Source organism: Myotis daubentonii, chromosome 20 (genome assembly GCF_963259705.1).
Source record: "Myotis daubentonii chromosome 20, mMyoDau2.1, whole genome shotgun sequence".
NCBI lineage: Eukaryota > Metazoa > Chordata > Mammalia > Chiroptera > Vespertilionidae > Myotis > Myotis daubentonii.
In genome coordinates, this window is record NC_081859.1 from 2,259,454 (window position 1) to 2,277,465 (window position 18,012).

Below are 18,012 nucleotides of genomic sequence, written 5' to 3' on the forward strand. Positions count from 1 at the left end.
GTCTGGGATGCATTTAAAACCAGAGCCTGACATAGCACCGGGTGTGGTGTGTTCCCACTCAGGCTTTTGTCAATGGGACTGAAGCTCCATTTGGGATGACGGGCTGGCTGCCAGCTGGCTCCCCTCCTCATTTGTTTTGGACATTATCTGAAAATGCACAAATCAGTCCTGTATGTTTTTTTCTTCATGATACATCTAATTTATAAAGGACGGTCCGGGCACTAGTTTTTTTAATTAGAATTTATACATTTCTTTCCATGCATTTATCCAATTTAGTGCTTAGTAAACGAGTGAAGAATAGGACTTTCAGTCTCACTATATATTGAAATTTATATAGCTGAGATTTGTAGAAATGCCTTTTTTTTTTTTTTAGGATTATAAAACTTAGTCTACATGACATCGTCTTGTCTAAACAAATATTTTTCTTCAAGGTCTTCTTTACATTTAAATGCTCAATGATATTTCAAGACTTATGAAAACAACATCCCAGATCAAAGAAAATACTGTTAGCTTGGTAAAACTAGCTTTTAGTAAAGCCATGGTGTTCTTGGTAGAGTATACATAATTTTTGACATCAAAGGTGAAATGATTTTTAAGAGATAGTTAAGGACAGTCACTCCTTGTCCTGTATAATGTTCTATGCTATCCTCAGTCACAGGTTTTTGGTGAGATGTTAGATATTTTATATAAATCCAAATGTGGAATATTAATGTGCTCTATCATCTGAGTTATTTGGATTATTAGCACTGTTGAATTTGTATTGCTAAATAGTAACAGATGTAAAATTAACAAAACCTTAGAGCTTATAGAAGATCCTTCAGTGAATTTTTAATGGAGAATTCGACTAAAAAAAGGTTTGAGGTTTTTGTACCTTGCCATAACCACTCTTTAAATAAAGGCCCATTAATCTTTTCTTTTATTATTAATATGAGCCTGAAAATGAAATTAAAAAGGGTATTTCCTGGGATAGAAATGGATATTATTATTATTAAAAAGAAAACGAAGAGTATAAAGCTTTTCTCATGTTAATTTTGATATTTTATCGTCCCTTTATGCTAGCATTATTTAAATGTTTCCAACCTCAAGCACAATTTTAAACTGAATGCCTTTCCCACATTTAAAAAAAGTAACATCTTCCTATTCTTTTCACAGGTCTCATATCTTTTGGGTGAACAGAAGTCTGCCTTTATGGGGCCTACAGGTTACGTGCCATCTAGTTTTCTCCCTCTATTTCTGGATGTATCCCTGTTTCCCAGGGAAATACTATTTGAGAGAAACTGTTGATACTCAAAATGGGTTTGCTTTCTTGCTTAATGAATCTTGAGGGTAAGAGAGCAAGGGCGGGAGAGTAGCAGAGCGCATCTTAGACTCACCCTTTCGCCCCTTTCTTGGTGTTTGCCCGAGCGCTGCTTTCTGTTCTGAGAACATCCCTGAGATCATAGGGTGGCTGAGGGCCTGGAGAAAACCCATGTCAACCAGGGTCTTCAGCCCCGTTTCCCAACCAACTTTCCCTGTTCCTGCTACACAGTCCCTGAACAACTCACCCAAAGGCAATTTCCACGTTTGTTTTTTTAAAAAAATTATATTTTTATTGATTTCAGAGAGGAAGGGAGAGGGAGAGACAGAAACATCCATGATGAGAGAATCATAGATCGGCTGCCTCCTGCACGCCCCACACTGGGGATGGAGCTTTCAACCTGGGCATGTGTCCTGACCAGGAATGGAACTGTGACCTCCTGGCTCATAGGTTGATGCTCAACCCCTGAGCCAGGTCTGCTGGGCGCATGTTTGCTTTTTTACCTGTGTCCTCAGTGTCTGGAACAGGTAAGAATCTCAACAAATCACCATGAACTGAACAATCAAATAAGTGGCTGGTGATCCCAATCGTGCCCTGAGGGGTTGAGCTGGACCATTTTGTGTGGTGCTCACAGTTCTGTTTGAGGCGGGTGATGGGGTGGACCGTATCCTTCCACGGGAACTTGTGCTCCTTTCTGAAGGTGCTGCTGTTTTGGGTGAATGACCCGCAGGCTCTGGGGGTGTTATTTGTGGCGGGCAGTTGTGTGTGACCATGTGTGTGTGTTAGCACAACACTCACCAGACAACCTGTTCTTTCCATGTCATGCAAACTCCAGCCAGCCTCACTACTCTCACCCCACATTTCCACTGGTGATAATAAGTCAGAAAAAGGTTTATTAAAAAGTATCAGAAAGGACAAAAGCTAAGCTGTCGTGCTGCGGACACCCGCCACCTTAAATGAGCTAAAGAGCCTTAGAACACTCCCTATAGCATATATGTATATACCATATAAATATCTATATATGTAAATATATATACATTTATGTACATATTTATACATTTATTAACTTTGAAATTGATAATCATGAAAATAATATATATTACCTATAATGTGTAGTACTATAGTCATGAATGTATGTTATTTTAATTTTTTTGCATTTTCTCATTAAGGTTCAATTTATATTCTAGGTTTTAGTGGCCTTGATCAGTCTATTTGAAACCATATTACTTGGTTATCTCAGTTATAAGGTAAGCTGTTTTCACTAGCCTTTTTTTGCTAATAGAACACATTACTAATATTTACCCAGCTTTCCTCTCTTTATAATTCCTACTTTGGGGATCAAGCAAGCTCTTTTTAAACCACATTAATTATTCTGGGCCTCTCTAGCATGTGATACAAAAACACTGTAGTAATATAGTTACGTTCTCCTTGGTGGCTTCACTCATTCCTATGGGGTAACCGATCCACTGTGCGCATGCTCACAGGAGCCAAGCAGAGGCAGCGGTCTGGGTCTTTATTGCTCTCAGTCTCCTTCCCTGATCCGTACAAAAAACATCGAGGGAGCAAAAGCATGTCTACTAGCGAGCATATTAATGAATGCTCTTAATTTTTGGCAAAGCTTTGTTTGGGTAACACAGTTTAACCAATATTTACTGAGCCTCTGTTTGATGAAGAGCTCCAAGCTGGACGTTGGCTTTTATTTGTTTTCTGTGAATTTACAATCGGAAAGTGGGGTTAGGTAGGAAAAAGTTATATAGAAGGCAGGATGATAGGTTTTTGTTTGTTTGTTTGTTTGTTTGTCTGTTTAGTGAGGTGCAAATGGAGTCCTATGGGGACTCAGAGAGAGAGGCCAGATCATGGGATGAAAAGGAAGGACTTGACCGATTACGGAGTGTCCTTGAATCAGCGATTTCACTAAGGAAAGGTGAAAAGCAGGCCAATAGGGTTTATGGAATTAAGAAAGGCACAGAGGAAGGAATGCACATATGAAATGGAAAGATAATTAATATTTAAGTGTGGGCAGAATGTAGGGTGTTTGGGGAAATATTGGTGCAAAACCTTTGGGACAATATTATGAGCAGCTCGTACTGGGCCCTGGGAATTATGTGGCCAGGCCTGATTCACTTCGTTGCACAATGTGGGTTGGGAGAGTAGAATCTAGATGATTGAAAAACCTCTTCCGTTGTGGTTTCTTGGTGTAAGAGCAATGTTAATACCAATGAACACTGTTAACCAGTGGTGTGTTTAGGAACTATTTTATATGCTTTACAGTTTGTGAATATATTTATTACAGTAAACATTATATTGAGTCACTTTTTCATTGATTCTGTAGGTTTTGTTAGTCTGTTTTATTCTTACTGGTAACTTTTCTTCCATGAAATATTATTATAGGATCCAAATGTCTTATGGGAAATATTCAAGGATTATTGTAACATTTGTTTTGCTTCTTTTTAAAAAAAAAATATTTTAATTGATTTCAGAGAGGAAGGGAGAGGGAGAGAAAGATAAGAACATTAGTGATGAGGAACATTGATTGGCTGCCTCCTGCACACCCTCTACTGGGGATTGAGCCAGCAACCCAAGCATATGCCCTGACTAGGAATAGAACCGTGACCTCCTGGTTCATAGGTCAACACTCAACCATGGAGCCACACCGGCCAGGCTTGCTTCTTAAACTTACCACAAAATTGAGAGGGCACAATTGCATTTAGAAAAAATAATCTCTGAAAGTTATTGCTACACCTTTAAAAAAATATTCCTATTTACTTATTTATTTTTGAGATCATCACATTTCTTTATCTTTTTTCAACTTTATTTTTCTTGTAGACACTACTTCAGATGGCCCCATTCCTCCCCCTTTGCACACATTTATATAATGTAATGACTCAGTCTTCTGCCCCTGTAAGCATCCTCAATGCTAGGCAAGTTCTGAGATGCTGTCCTTGCCCTCTATAATGGGATTTGGTATAACTGACTTTTATTTTTACTTATTCTTTCTTGAAAGGGGAACATCTGGGAGCAGATTTTACGAATACCCTTCATCTTGGAAATAATTAATGCGGTTCCCTTCGTTATCTCGGTAAGTCCTAAAAGAATCTTTAAAAAATAATTTTGTCATTAGACTTCAGTAATGTCTTTAAATCTAAGTGCTAAAAATATACACCAAAATTTAGCTCAGATGAATGATTTTAGGTTTTGATTAGAATCATTGTATTAACAAATAAATAGCAAAATCAGTTGGGGACTTGGCTTGTGAAATTAAATAAAAACTTCTGAGACTTAGTATAACAGCAAAATGAAATGCTTCTTAGAAATATATGGTGCAGAAGTGCCATTTAATCAAGCGCTAATATTGCCGAAACAAACTAGAAATTACTCCATTTCTTGTGTATAGGGTGGAATTAAAAGGTGTAGAAAGCAAGTAGAACCAGTTATTTATAAGCATTTCTCATACCGAGAATGCACTTATCTCTGGTTTAACCATAGGGTTGACTAATTATCTCTTTAATAAGGAAGTTGTCAGCAGCCAGACAGCCAGCAATTTGCTTCTTTATCCAAGTGGGCGGAGCACACACTTCCTGAAGACCCTATTCAATGGCATGTTTGCATTGCAAGCTCTGGTTTTAATTCCTATTTGATAGAGTTGCAACAGTGTCTGTGGGGATTGTGCTCCCTCACACTTTGAGTTTTATTTGGAAAATTATGAGGATGAGTAGATGTCTAACGGTTGCTCACTTCTGACAATTACTTTAATCTGGGTGATTTACCTAGAGGAGCGACTGGAATTAGATTGAATGGCTAAATAAATATCATTTCAATTAAACGTGGCTCCCCAAGGTCACTTAGAATGTTTGAATCCTGAGGCTGAGGGGTAATGTTTAAAGGCGACGCTTTCTCTTGTTCCTACTTCCCCCCTCAAGTTGCAAAGAAGAAAGAAGTGATGTCTATTACAAACTCTCACAGGAAGAGATGCAATGAGGGTATTAGCATCATTATATCTGACACCCAGAGAGCTTATTATTTTCTTTCTTCTTGTGTAAGGATTTCCCAAAGAGTTTCTCTCTAAGTAAGAATCAGACAATGAATGAAAAAAAATCATATCTACTCCTTGCATTTTATTAATGAGTCTAGTATTTGTCACATGTTCCAAGTTGCTAAATTGTCTTTAATAACATTTTTTTTTCCGTTTTGCATTTCTTTTCTATCTGCTGAATATGATTCTCGGCTTTGAGATAAAAGTTTAGGGTTAATTTGTTTTTCAGATATTCTGGCCTGCCTTAAGGAATCTTTTTGTCCCAGTCTTTCTGAACTGCTGGCTTGCCAAACACGCCTTGGAAAATATGATTGTAAGTATGAAAGTGACATGCAAATGCAGACATGTTTTTCAACCTTTCACTATGTCCTACTTTCATTGAGATCATCACATTTCTTTATCTTTTTCACATTCAACAGAGAGAGAGACGAAGACTCAACATCTTTGCCTCACTACTTTTTATCCTGCTTTCCCTCACGAGTATAAATTCATATGACTAGGATTTATTTAGTTATAAGTAAATATCGACGTTTTAGTTGTAAACTTCTTTTACATAAATTCAGTATCTTAGTACATAGTTTTATTTAGATGAATGTAAAAATGAAAGAGTTTTGGTAAAATGCTATCAAATAATTCAAGTGATGTGTTGTATGGGTGTCTAAGCTAATGAACGTAAGCAAGAGTCTGCTTGTACCCTAATCAGAATCGAAACTTGCAAAACAGCCCATGGCCAAGCTACCTCTTTGTCAGGCCCTGGGAACTGGTAAACCACCATGATTCGGAGTTTCTACACATCACCAGTCCAAAGCCCGGTGCTGTGTGAATGGGTCCAATGAGAGTCCACTTTCCGAAGACAACTCACCTTTCTGGGTGACCTGTTCGTGTATGATGGGGCCCTGGTTCTCAGGATCCAGGAGGCCGTGGCCTCAGTCCCTGTAACTGTCTGGGCCTCATATTTCATAAAAATCTGTGGGGTTTTAAAAGGCGCCATGTTGGAGGTGGAGGCTCCTCAGGTGAAGCCATCTTTTTCCTTTTGGTTGGGTTGTGACTGGGCTAGCAGGAGGGGCGAACAGAACAAGAAGTAAAAGATGCCGAGTTCAGAGTGTGCCCCTGTTTCGCTTTGCCCAAGGCTGACCGTTGGGCAGGACTGATGGATAACTAGGACCAAAATATGTTTACAGCAGAGCTCACTGCTTAGCAGCGAGCTGGCTCTAAGGCATTTGCTATCTGGTCATTCATTCCATAAATGTTAATGTAAGTCCACTATACGCTAATCACTCTGATAGGATAGCTAAGAGATTCAATTCCTTTGCCAATTTCTTCATCTTCAAAAGGAATAAAAGTGTCTACATACCAAGCTTGCTGTGAGAATTAAATGAAATTACATAGACTTACAGAAATATGTATGTGTGTCTATATAAGGCATAAACATCCTAAGGGTTGAATATAATGACTTCTACTACATTGAAATTAAATTTTTCCAGAGGCAAACTTGTTTTTCTTTTAAATGGTTTTTAAACAGAAATTATGACCCAAGTTTTGGCCCGGAGGAATATTTGGATAACATTTGAGAAGTTGTCACCGGATGAATGTCTCTAAACATCCACGCTAGTGACCGCTGGAGGCTCAGGAAAATGCGTGGCCAAACCGTGGGCGAGTGTGGTCCGTGGGGTGTTTTGCAGAAACATTGAGCTGTCTTAGCTGTTCAAAACAAAACACATAAACCTATTTCACTGAAGAGACATGGCCTACGTCACTAATAGAAAACACGCACCAGGAAAAAATAAACCTCTAATAAATTGTGTTATTAGTTGTTGGCAAAAACAGCCTAACCAAGAAAGAAACGGCCCCTCAGTCCTTGAGAATAGGCAAGGGCTGTGCAATATTCACTTAGGGTCCATTTTCCATTGTATTTCTATGTTTTGCTTCTCTTCCTCTCCCTGGTTGCTAAATTTGTATTTGTTTGGGTTTTGTGTTTGCTCAGAAGAAAGTGAGGGTTGAGAGGTGAAATTCTGTTCAGCTTAGCTTTTTGTTTTTATAACAGTTCTGGTGAAATGTGTGGCGGAGGAAGATGAAATGATGGCTGTGGGGGATTTTATGTTGGGGAAGTGGTCTCCTGCTATACTGATTTTAAGACTATTAACAGCTTACTACAAAACATTTTGAGATGAACTAGGAACCAGAAAGTAAAATATTATGAAAACCTACAATTCTACCACACAGACTAATTACTAGTAATAATTTATATCCTAACATTTTCTATGAATACACACATATCCTACATTCTATCATATTGTATGTTCCACTTTATAATTTGAACTTTTATAATATACTAGTATGTAGTGGAAAGGGTCCTATGTCATAAAATATTCCTCTTCAAATCAATTTTAATGGATGCATCTGCTATTTAGTTAGGTATGTTTTGATCCAGGCAAAAATGAAAATATGCTGATATATCCATTGAAAGTATATGTGTTGAGTATGCACAACATAGTTGAAATGTACTACATAGTAATAAATGATTAAGCTCATGAATATTTAATAGTTATCAACATTTAAAATATGCTTCTCTGTCTTACTTTAGAATGATCTGCACAGAGCCATTCAGCGTACACAGTCTGCAATGTTTAACCAAGTTCTGATTTTGATATCTACATTGCTTTGCCTTATCTTCACCTGGTAAGATTCTACAGATTAGCATTTTTATTATGTTTTACTTCACTCCAGTTTCTTAAAAAAGATGTATTATAAGCCATTTTAATTAATAGTTGGATAAAAATCATCAATCAATCAATCAGTGTCACTATAGCATGTAATGGATCGCCTACAGAAACAGAAGTAAAACCCCCCCTCAGTCTCACAGAAAAAGCAAGAAAGCACAGCTCTCAGCCTTAGCTGGTGTGGCTCAGTGGATGGAGCATCGGCCTGTGGGCTGAAGGGTCCCAGGTCCGATCCCGGTTAAGGGCACCTGCCGGGGTTGTGGCTGAATCCCTGGTGGGGGGAGTGCAAGAGGCAGCTGATCAATGATTCTCTCTCATCATTGATGCTTGTGTCTCTCTCTCCCTCTCCCTTCCTCTCTGAAATCAATAAAATTAAAAAAGAAAGAAAAGGAAGAAACACAGTTCTCATTTGATATTATATTTCCTGCATCCCTGGCATTTCCCCGAATGCTGTCAACAACCGAATCACAAGCGTTTGTCCCACGACCAGGGCTGTCACGCAGGAGTGTCCCTCACACCCTGACATGCGGGCGCTGATTTTTGTTGCCTACGAAGCGGAAAGCTATGGAGCAAACCGTCACCGCCCGTCACTGCGCCTGCCGGGGCCTCGCTGTGATGCGCGTGTGCATTGGGGCGGAAAGCAGGGGCAGACCTCCAGTGCTTGGCTTTGCCGCACAAAACAGTCATTTCTCCTCTGGGAGGATCCCGCTTTGACAATGAAAATGTAAACCAGCGTGAAATGCACTGAGAGTCTTGCTCCAGGACCTACCAGCAACAAGTTACGGCTAAAATCACCAGCAAGTAATGTCAGAGGGGGAGCTTATGTTTCGAGGCATTAACTAACCCACAATGTTTATTTTCTAAGTACAAGGACATGCCAGCCATAGGTTTTAAATGCACTTGAGAGAGATGTTATGAGTTCATGCAGATGCTTCCTGGAGCAAAGACTGTGGGAATCACAAGACGAGGTAGAGCCCTGTATCTGTTTGGCAGGCCTCGTAGAGATCATGCGTAATTGTAATTGTGCTCTGACCTGGAGTTGACTTATTGAGGAAGAGGGAAAACTAATTAGGAAGTACTGAAATAGAAGGGTGCACTCAGACACAGGCACAGCGGAACCAGGCATAACGAGAGCTATACATGCATGTATTTATTTATTTTTAAGCATACTTTATTAGTATTTTGAATATTCTATTTAATTTTTTAAATATATTTTTGTTGATTTCAGAGAGGGAGAGAGAGAGAGAAACATCAATGATGAGAATCATTGATTGGCTGCCTCCTGCACGCCCCACACTGGAGATTGAGCCTGCAGCTGGGCCGGTGCCCTTAACCGGAATCGAACCCGGGACCCTTCAGTCCGCAGGCTGATGCTCTATCCACTGAACCAAACTGGCTAGAACTACATGCATGTATTTAAGTAGAGTCATGAACTGTTTGCAATGGGCTACGGTCTGAGAAATGCGTCGTCGGGGGATTCTGTCACTGTGCAAGCACCACGGGGTTCACTGGAGAAACCTGGATGGTATGGCCTGACCCTGTCATTGTATGTGCTGTGCTGTTATAGGCCTGGCAGGGCATGATCACAGACATGAGATAACACGCTGCCTGTGATGTTAACATGGCTACAACAGCACGAGGCAGGAGGCATTATTTTAGCTTCATTATAATCTTTTGGGATCAACGACGTATACTAGTATTGGGTTCGTAGTTGAACAAAACGTTATGTGGCTCTTGACTGTACTCATCTAGATGTATAGGTATGACAACCGGGTTGCATCAGCAGTACGAGGTGAATATCTCTATTACATGGATTTAAAATATATTTGTGGCATATCTTTGTACTTAAAAAAAATCAACATTTTAGGATAGTTAATGGCTTTAAACATAAAATATCCCTCTCAGATGACCTGGTGATGATTTTAGCCATAATTTATATCCTGGAGCAAGACTATCCATGCTTTTCAAAATGAGAACTGCAATAAGTGCATTATAAGTTAAGCCCCCAAAGATTCAAGAACTAATGTTCGACGCGCTGGCCGTGCTGTGCACAGATCTCACCCTCTCAAAATCACCTGCTCTGGAAAGCTGCATGTGGGTTTAAAAATGTATCTTCCCTTCCTCATTATCACCATCACAAAGAACCGTCATTAAGCATCTGTCTCGCAGACACGCGTGCCCAGTGCCCAGCTGAAATGCAGATGAAGCCCCCCTCCCCCCCGCCTGCAGGGAAGGGAATGTGCTCGGAATAGCGCTTCCCATCATTGTGATGGAATTGGACGAGTCTTCGCCCACGTCGCCACGCGCCCCCCTTGGCCAATAGCACACACTCCCGAGGCAGCTGGGACTTGGGATGCAGCCCGTGTCTCAGGAACAAAGCAAGTCCACGGCTCTATCCGGGATTCAGTGCCTGACTTGAGCTTAATTATTAACCTATTCTGACCAATAATCATCCCTCTAATTCATCATGCATTTGGTGTTTAAAGCCACTTCGCTTCAGACTTTAGTTTTTTATTTGAGTATGTGTGTTGGCATGTTTTTATATTATTTCATGGAGTTCTAACAGAGAGAGATCTATGGGGTTCATGGATGTTTCATGGTTTAGTCACATGTGAAATAATTCATTCACTTCTTCCTCAGTCTGATTTCAGGAAACAATAGGTCATTTTCTTGCACCTTTGATGAATGTTTATTTGACTAGATGCTTCGGTTCTTCTACGTAACTGATTTCTCTCCAAGGCCAATGGCTGCTTGGGGCCTGGACAGGGAGGAGATGGTACTGCAGTTTGGAGAAAGTATTAGAATGTGGCCTCGTGGTGTCACCACTGTCAGATTTGATTCCTAGTTCTGATTGGTCACATTTGTTTGGCCTCTGTGATAAATGGAGGACAGGAAGTGCATGTGTCGGAAGATCTGGCCACGGCTTAACAGCTCCAGGTCACCCTGGAACAAACAGAAATCTATTTGTTCCAGCTCAATTCTGCATAAGCGGGCAGCCAGGTTTCAGTAGTTAATTAGCCAAGCTAAGGCAAGTTTAATTTGGGAGAAAAGAGAATATGGTCATTTGTCCTATGTAAATCAGAATGATGCAATTATTATTAATATAAAAAGTCTAGGTAACATGGCTTGGGGTTAAAAATCTGTTTCCGACAGGCTATTTTTGAAATATGACATCAGTTGTATAGAGTTCTTTTCAAACATGCAAATACTGAGGATAATGGCTAGCAGCTCAAGTGGGTACTATTGTTAAGCACTTTTATGTGCCCTTAACATATACAGTCTAAAAAGCAAATTCTGTTATTCTCTTCATTTCATAGGTGAAGAAACTGAGGCACAAAATAGTTTAAGAAATTTACAAAAAGGAACAATTAGATCTGTCTTTAATTTTTTAGGAGAAAAAAATTCATTGGCTTGATTTTTTAGCTTTATTGTTGACATATTACAATGTCCGCATTTCCCCTCACTTCGCCCAGCTCCACGCAGACCTCATCCCCCTTTCCCTCTGGCCTTCACCCCACTGTTGTCTATGTCCATAGGTCATGCATGTATGTTCTTTGGCTGTTTAGATCTGTCTTCAGTGTTCACCTATCTACTCTGGGCTGAGAAACAAATCAGTCTGATGCCCTATTCTCATCTCAGTTAAAACACTGTTCACCAATTTCTAAGAAAAATTGATTGAGAACCTACATTTTATAGAATTTAAACCATCACTGCATTAAGAGGTTACTATATAGTTCTTTTCAGAAATATAAGAACTTAGAAATGATGCTACCCACATATTTTTAGGGATGTATTACAGAAATAAGGAAAAAAGGGGTGGGTGGGTGTAGATTATATGCAGTGGTATGTACAATAGAGCACATTGGCATTGGCCTTGGGAAGCCTTTTCACACTGTATTTTATCAGAAGTGGAGTTGAAGGCTTAGCCAGGTAGAGGCGGGGACACCATTTTTCTATTCTAGTTAGAAGGTTTCCAGTTAGAAGTGAGGGTGAAGGAGTGGGAGAAAGTCAAGGCTGTCATCCCACACCAACCAGGAACCAAAGACTTTTGTCTTTACAAGGAAGTTCTGAGGGGAAGGCTCTGCGACATGCGTTTTGTACCAGTTGAGATGGTCACATATGTGTACGAGCAATCAACTGCTAATCTGAAAAATGAATCCTTAGAGAGCGCACCCATATGAGGTCTCATTGAAAACGTTATGACAAAATCTAGCCAAGGAAGAAATAAAATTAAAGAAAACAAAAGAAGACTTGCTGAAAGAGCTGAGGTAAGAGATAAATCAGTTTTATTGTAGCATCAGACACGAATGCTCAGTTCCCAGGGAAATACTAAAGTGTCCTAATAATAAAAATGATAGTTAACACTTATTAATGTGTCCCTCCTTTGCTGGCAATTTCCTGTTGTTTTTTGTGTATTAAATTGTTTAATTTTGCACAACACTCTATAGTAGGCATTATTATCCTCATTTTACACACAAGAAACTGAGACAAAGGAAAGTAAAACAAAAATAAATCTTAGTTTAGCTAAAGTTCACAATGAGTAAGAAGCAGACGTCAGATTTGGACGAAGGCATATTGGTTCCCTAGGCCACACACCATTATGATGTTATTTATGTTATGTCCTAGGAATCACTGACCCAGGTACATAAAAATAATAATCAAATAAATCATCAAACGGAATTGTAATGTTCTCACCCCTATGACCGTCAAATTTTAAATGACTGTTTCAAGTAGAATTCTAGTTGAATACAAGACATGAACACAACAATTTTTTTTTTAAGATTTTTTTGTTTTTGTTTTTTCTTCTATTTCTTTCTTTGAATTGTTTGGTTCCTAAGATTTCACTTTGCTTTGGCCCCTCTGATCTAAATCCTGACTCCCTACTGAGAAGTCGGCTCATTGCCCATCATTTAAAGAAAAACGTGTCTGCGTAATGGCATAGGGTGAGGTGTGGTCCCTTCTCATGACTAGGAAATCACATTTGGGTGTTGACTTCGGATTAGTAGTTTAGGGTATGATTCCCTAACTTTTTTTTTTTTTTTTTTTTTGCATAGACACAAAGACGGTGCCCAGGAGGGTGAGAAGTTACTTTCAACAATAGAAATACAAGATTTATCATTACTTCACAGACACAATTTCTCCCTAGAAAAGGGGAAATCCCAAGAGAGCAAATTATCTGAGATTTCTTGGGAATATTATTAGGCTATAGGTAGACACTGTGCAGGAAATGAAAATGATTATTTGGAACAGTTTAATGGGTATTCATTCAGGGAGTACCCAAGTGCAAGGGGTGGGCTGATTCGAATGCTCATGTCTGCGTTACAAGCATGGAACCAGTGCTGGCTGCTTTCAGCACAGAATGCCATTGCTAATTCAATTTCCCAGGAACTGTACAGCAACAGGAGTCCTTGGGCATGCATGGGCATTGAAGGGTATTTATTTCTGCCATGTGACTCTTTTTTTATTTTTTTCTTTGAAAACATTTTGTTGTACAAATTGACATTTGCCGGGTGGTGAAAAAGTTTCCAGTCTCAATATTGCCTTTCATTCAAATTAATGTTTTCCTTAGAAACCTTGCCAAAAAACTTGTCTAACTAAATATGCTTTAAAAAGAGGAAAAATTTTTTAAAAGCACAGAGTAAGTGATTAGTAATTAAGGTGCTTTGCTGTGCTATATATAGGATCTATTTGAGGAAGCAAATCCATTATGACTTTTTATTCTAAGAAGGGGAATAGGAGAGTCTGCATTTGAAATCCTAATTGAATGCTGTTCAGATCTTGTTTTAGAATTACATAATGCTGAGATTATTTTGTATGGATTTGGGTCAAAGACAACACTTAAGAATGTTTTATAAAGAAGCAAACCCATAGCAGACTCTCAAAGCCAACATTTTTCATGAAACCTTCACAAACTGCAGCTTTAGTTCTAAAAGAAAGTTAAGCTACCAGTGAAGCTGTAAAAACACTGTATTTTTTTTAATTCTCACCCAAGGATATGTTTTTATTGGCTTTAGAGAGAAAAGAAGGGGGGGGAGAAAAACATTGATGTGAGAGAGAAACATTGGTCAGTTGCCTCCCCTGTGCATTCTTACTGGGAACCCCAACAACCACCTAAGCATGTGCCCTGACCAGGAATTGAACCCGAAAACCTTTTGGCATAAGGTATGACGCCCAACCCACTGAGCCAACCAGCCAGGGCAACACTGTATTTAATTCATTTAAATTCTTTAAGTATTTGAAATGTGTGTTTATGTAGTGTGATTTCCCAGCGCCTCTATTACTGTTCTGGTTTTTAATACTGGCTCTTTTACAAAGCAGCCATATATTAACAAAAATAGATAAGGCATCGTCCTAGCGTAGGACTGACCCAGTTGCAGGTTGGGGCTGACGTAAGGGTAAGTCTCACACCTGCTTAGCCCCAACATACCTGCCCTGGGAGCTTTGTCTTGAGCAGGTCCATCTGCCTTCCCGGGGCCCAGAGCCATCTTCCAGGTCTAGCTCCTATCCCTGCCGAGAGCCGGGGGCCATCAGTGATGTGCATGGAGCCCTCTGAGGCCACGACTCACCCGTGTGCGCTCTCACCTGGTTGCTCTCTCTCCTGTCCTCCTCTCCAGCCAGGAGAGGGGGAATCTCCTATAGGGCAGGGCAGGTTATAACCGAAGTTGTGTTACCTGCTGGCTCTTTCTTACAATGATGCCTGCCTGAGAAATCTTTACTAAACAGAGAGAGCTTTGCAGTCAGTAACAAAGATTCTCCATTCTGCTTCTGCCTCCCTCCTTTTTCATGGATCACGTGTGCTTCACCGGGTGCATCTTCACACGGTTGTTACGTCTCTGTTGAGCTTCCCTTTCCATCTTCAGGATGGATGTTGTCACCCTGGAGGGACTGCAGAATTGCTTCTGCAGGAAACAGGAAGGTGTGTTTGCTCGTTCCTCCGAGGGTGGAAATCACAAACTGGATACAATCCTGGCTTCACGGGGTGCCTTTCCCATGAATTCATTCCATGACCACACCTTCATACCATCTTCTGTACATGTGGTGGGTTCTTAGGGCCATCACTTTTTTTAAAGAGAAATGACAGTTTTGATGATACATTGGATGCAATGTGTGCGATCAAGAACAATGGGAGAATGGCTGAAATTTGCATTATGGGAAACTGGTAGAATGATGGAGCCACACAGGAGTAGAGGAGGAATCTGGGAAGAAACATCAAAAGGAAGAGAAACAGAGTCCACAGTGGTGGAGACACCTTTTAGACACCTAAGGTGAGCTGGTGAACAGCCACCTGTCTGTGGGGACCCCTGAGTTCAGGAGAGGGGGTGGGCTGGGCAGGTGGCTTCGGTGACATCATGGGTAGTCATTACGGCAGGGATTCGAAGACAGCACCCCGGGAACGAACACGGTGGGATTGCTATTTAAACACTGAACAAAAATGAAACTTGGAGAGGGGAGTAAGCCGCATGGTATAGGATAGACGGCACAACGGATGCGGAGATGAGAAAGTCGTTCACCTACGTGTTCAGAAAAGGTAGCAGCTAAGTTTGGAAAGTAAAAACAAGGGACCGTGCAATGAGAACGTAATGCAAATGGACTGGCGGCAGAAGATGCTAACAAAGAATCCCATTGCTAAAATGAACCCGCGCATGTACACCATTTCCCACTTCTCCAAACATAGCCCCTTCTATGTCATCCCACCCAGATGGCCGCCTATTTTAAAGCATAGTCAACGTCAGGGCTTTCACAGCACATTTTTATTATAATAGAGGCATTTTCTTACCATGAAGCAACCCAATCTGGGTAGAATTCATACATCCTTTAAAAATACCGCCAACTCTATTTTTCTCTTTAAAAATCCCCCATTTTTTCCATCCTGTTTTTTCCTGTGCATGAATTCATCTTCTGTGAGCTAATGACACTTTTGCTTGTCAACTGATGGCTAGAATCCTTATATTCAAAATTATGTGTCATTGCTGTTCTCCCAGTTTCCTCTTAGTAAATTCCCTAAAAATTATTTCGTTGTGCTATAATTGACCCTCTTTCTTGCCCATAATCTTTGCTCATGTATTTTAAAGCATTTTGACTGGGAGTATTGAGAGACTCATTTTAACATTGTCTACTTTCCATTCTTTGCTTAATCGGGTGCTAATCTCCACACCTCAGGGTTATATTAATTCTCAGCAACATTTTGCTATGTAAATGGTATACAGAATCTCTCTGATTATCTAATCACCCAGGTTCATTTGGCCACGTAATACTCCTTCTATAGCTGCTGCGAGTCCACTGAGTTATATTTATTATGGACCTCTGCTATAACTTCATATATAAGTTTAACAGATTTATTTTTAGGTTCCTGGTTGGCTAGCACACTGATTGTAGGATGTTCTAAATATCTCATTTGAATTTCATATGCGCTGTTCCCTCTAATGGGCCTACGGTGAGGGTGAAAGGCCACTTCAGTCCCCTGCTCTATAATTATCTTTTCTTTTCCCAATTGAACCACTCAGTGTTCTTTCTTTAACCAAATGTCCCCCCAAATGCGTTAACTTTTCTCCCTGGGATTTTTTTGCTTTGTGTGTTGGCCTTTTTCTAAACCTTTTCTATTTTATAATTATAAATTCCAACAGGACCCAGCGCTGAACAATCACAAAGATCGAGATAATTTACATGAAAGCATTTGGTAAATTCTAAAGTGCTTTTCAGATATAAAGTAGGCTTCTTATTGCTGTAATTTAGGGGGCAGATTTCCAGCTTAGCATACAAAGTGCTCTTTTCTTAGAAATTTTATTTCTTACAGATGCATATGTATACACGCAGAGATTTGAGAGACTTTTGGTAAAAATAGAAATGCATTGAATGGGAAGGTATCTTGTTTGTGTCGCTTTCTTGCTGTGTGACTTTACTTGATTACATCTCTGAGTTTTAATTTATTCATTTGTCAAAGAAGGGAGAAAAATATATGAACTTCAACAAAAGGTTGGAGATAGTTTTAGAAACGGACATGAAACTGGGCCATTAAAGAGGAACATGCACAACAGTGTGGTGACTGCAGGGGAGAAGGGGTGTGGGTGGCGGTGGAAGAGGGCATACATGCTGATGGGAAAAAGAATAATAAATAAAGAACCTGAAAAAAAAGGAAGAAAAGGAAATGGGTCATTACAACAGAAATAGAAGAAACACAGCATAGTAGGGATGAAATGTAAATCTGATACTAAGATCTAAGATGGAGCAGCTGAGGCAGAGGGAGACAAGTAATTCACTTAGCTCTCATCCTCACAAAGAAGAAAGCACACAAGGTGCTCCAGGGAATTAACTTCCTCTTCGCCCCACCCCCCACGGAATCCAGGAATCTCATTAGTGGGCAGAGTGATGCAGAGACACTCATAGATGATATTTCTTAAGAAAAATGGTCCCAAGGAAGAACCAGGATTGGCTTCCTGTCTTTTGGCTTTGCGTATTAATCGCAGCTCATAATCACCCATGACGCTGCGAGGTAGGCAAGACCATCTCTAGTTTGAAGAGGAGATAGACAAGGTCAGGGTGGGAGGAGTTACGGAAACAGGAAGGCAGGAATGAGGTCAGCTTTGTCTGTTTATGGCCTGTCTTCCGCTCTAGGCGAGGGGACACCTCGGTGGATGCTCAGAAGCAGTGCTGGGAGGGGGAGTGTGGGAAGATGATGGCTTTCTGAGGGCTTCCACCTTAGCCTAGGCCAGGGACGGCGAACCTTCTGAGCTCGGCGTGTCAGCATTTTGAAAAACCCTAACTTCACTCTGGTGCCGTGTCACATATAGAAATTTTTTGATATTTGCAACCGTAGTAAAACAAAGACTTATATTTTTGATATTTATTTTATATATTTAAATGCCATTTCACAAAGAAACATCAACCAAAAAAATGAGTTCGCGTGTCACCTCTGACATGCGTGTCATAGGTTCGCCATCACTGGCCTAGGAGATAAGTTAGAA

At 40.2% G+C, this 18,012-nt stretch overlaps 1 protein-coding gene across 2 annotated transcripts in view; it reads left to right on the top strand.

The window, feature by feature from the left end:
• Positions 1–18,012, top strand: part of KCNT2 (potassium sodium-activated channel subfamily T member 2) — a 125,820-nt gene that overhangs the window by 44,340 nt on the left and 63,468 nt on the right. For both annotated transcript variants that reach the window (XM_059677311.1, XM_059677312.1), the window contains exons 4-8: positions 1,153–1,201; positions 2,485–2,544; positions 4,302–4,376; positions 5,560–5,643; positions 7,915–8,009. In XM_059677311.1, coding sequence (XP_059533294.1) covers positions 1,153–1,201; positions 2,485–2,544; positions 4,302–4,376; positions 5,560–5,643; positions 7,915–8,009 — 363 coding nt within the window. The remainder of the gene's footprint in view (positions 1–1,152; positions 1,202–2,484; positions 2,545–4,301; positions 4,377–5,559; positions 5,644–7,914; positions 8,010–18,012) is intronic.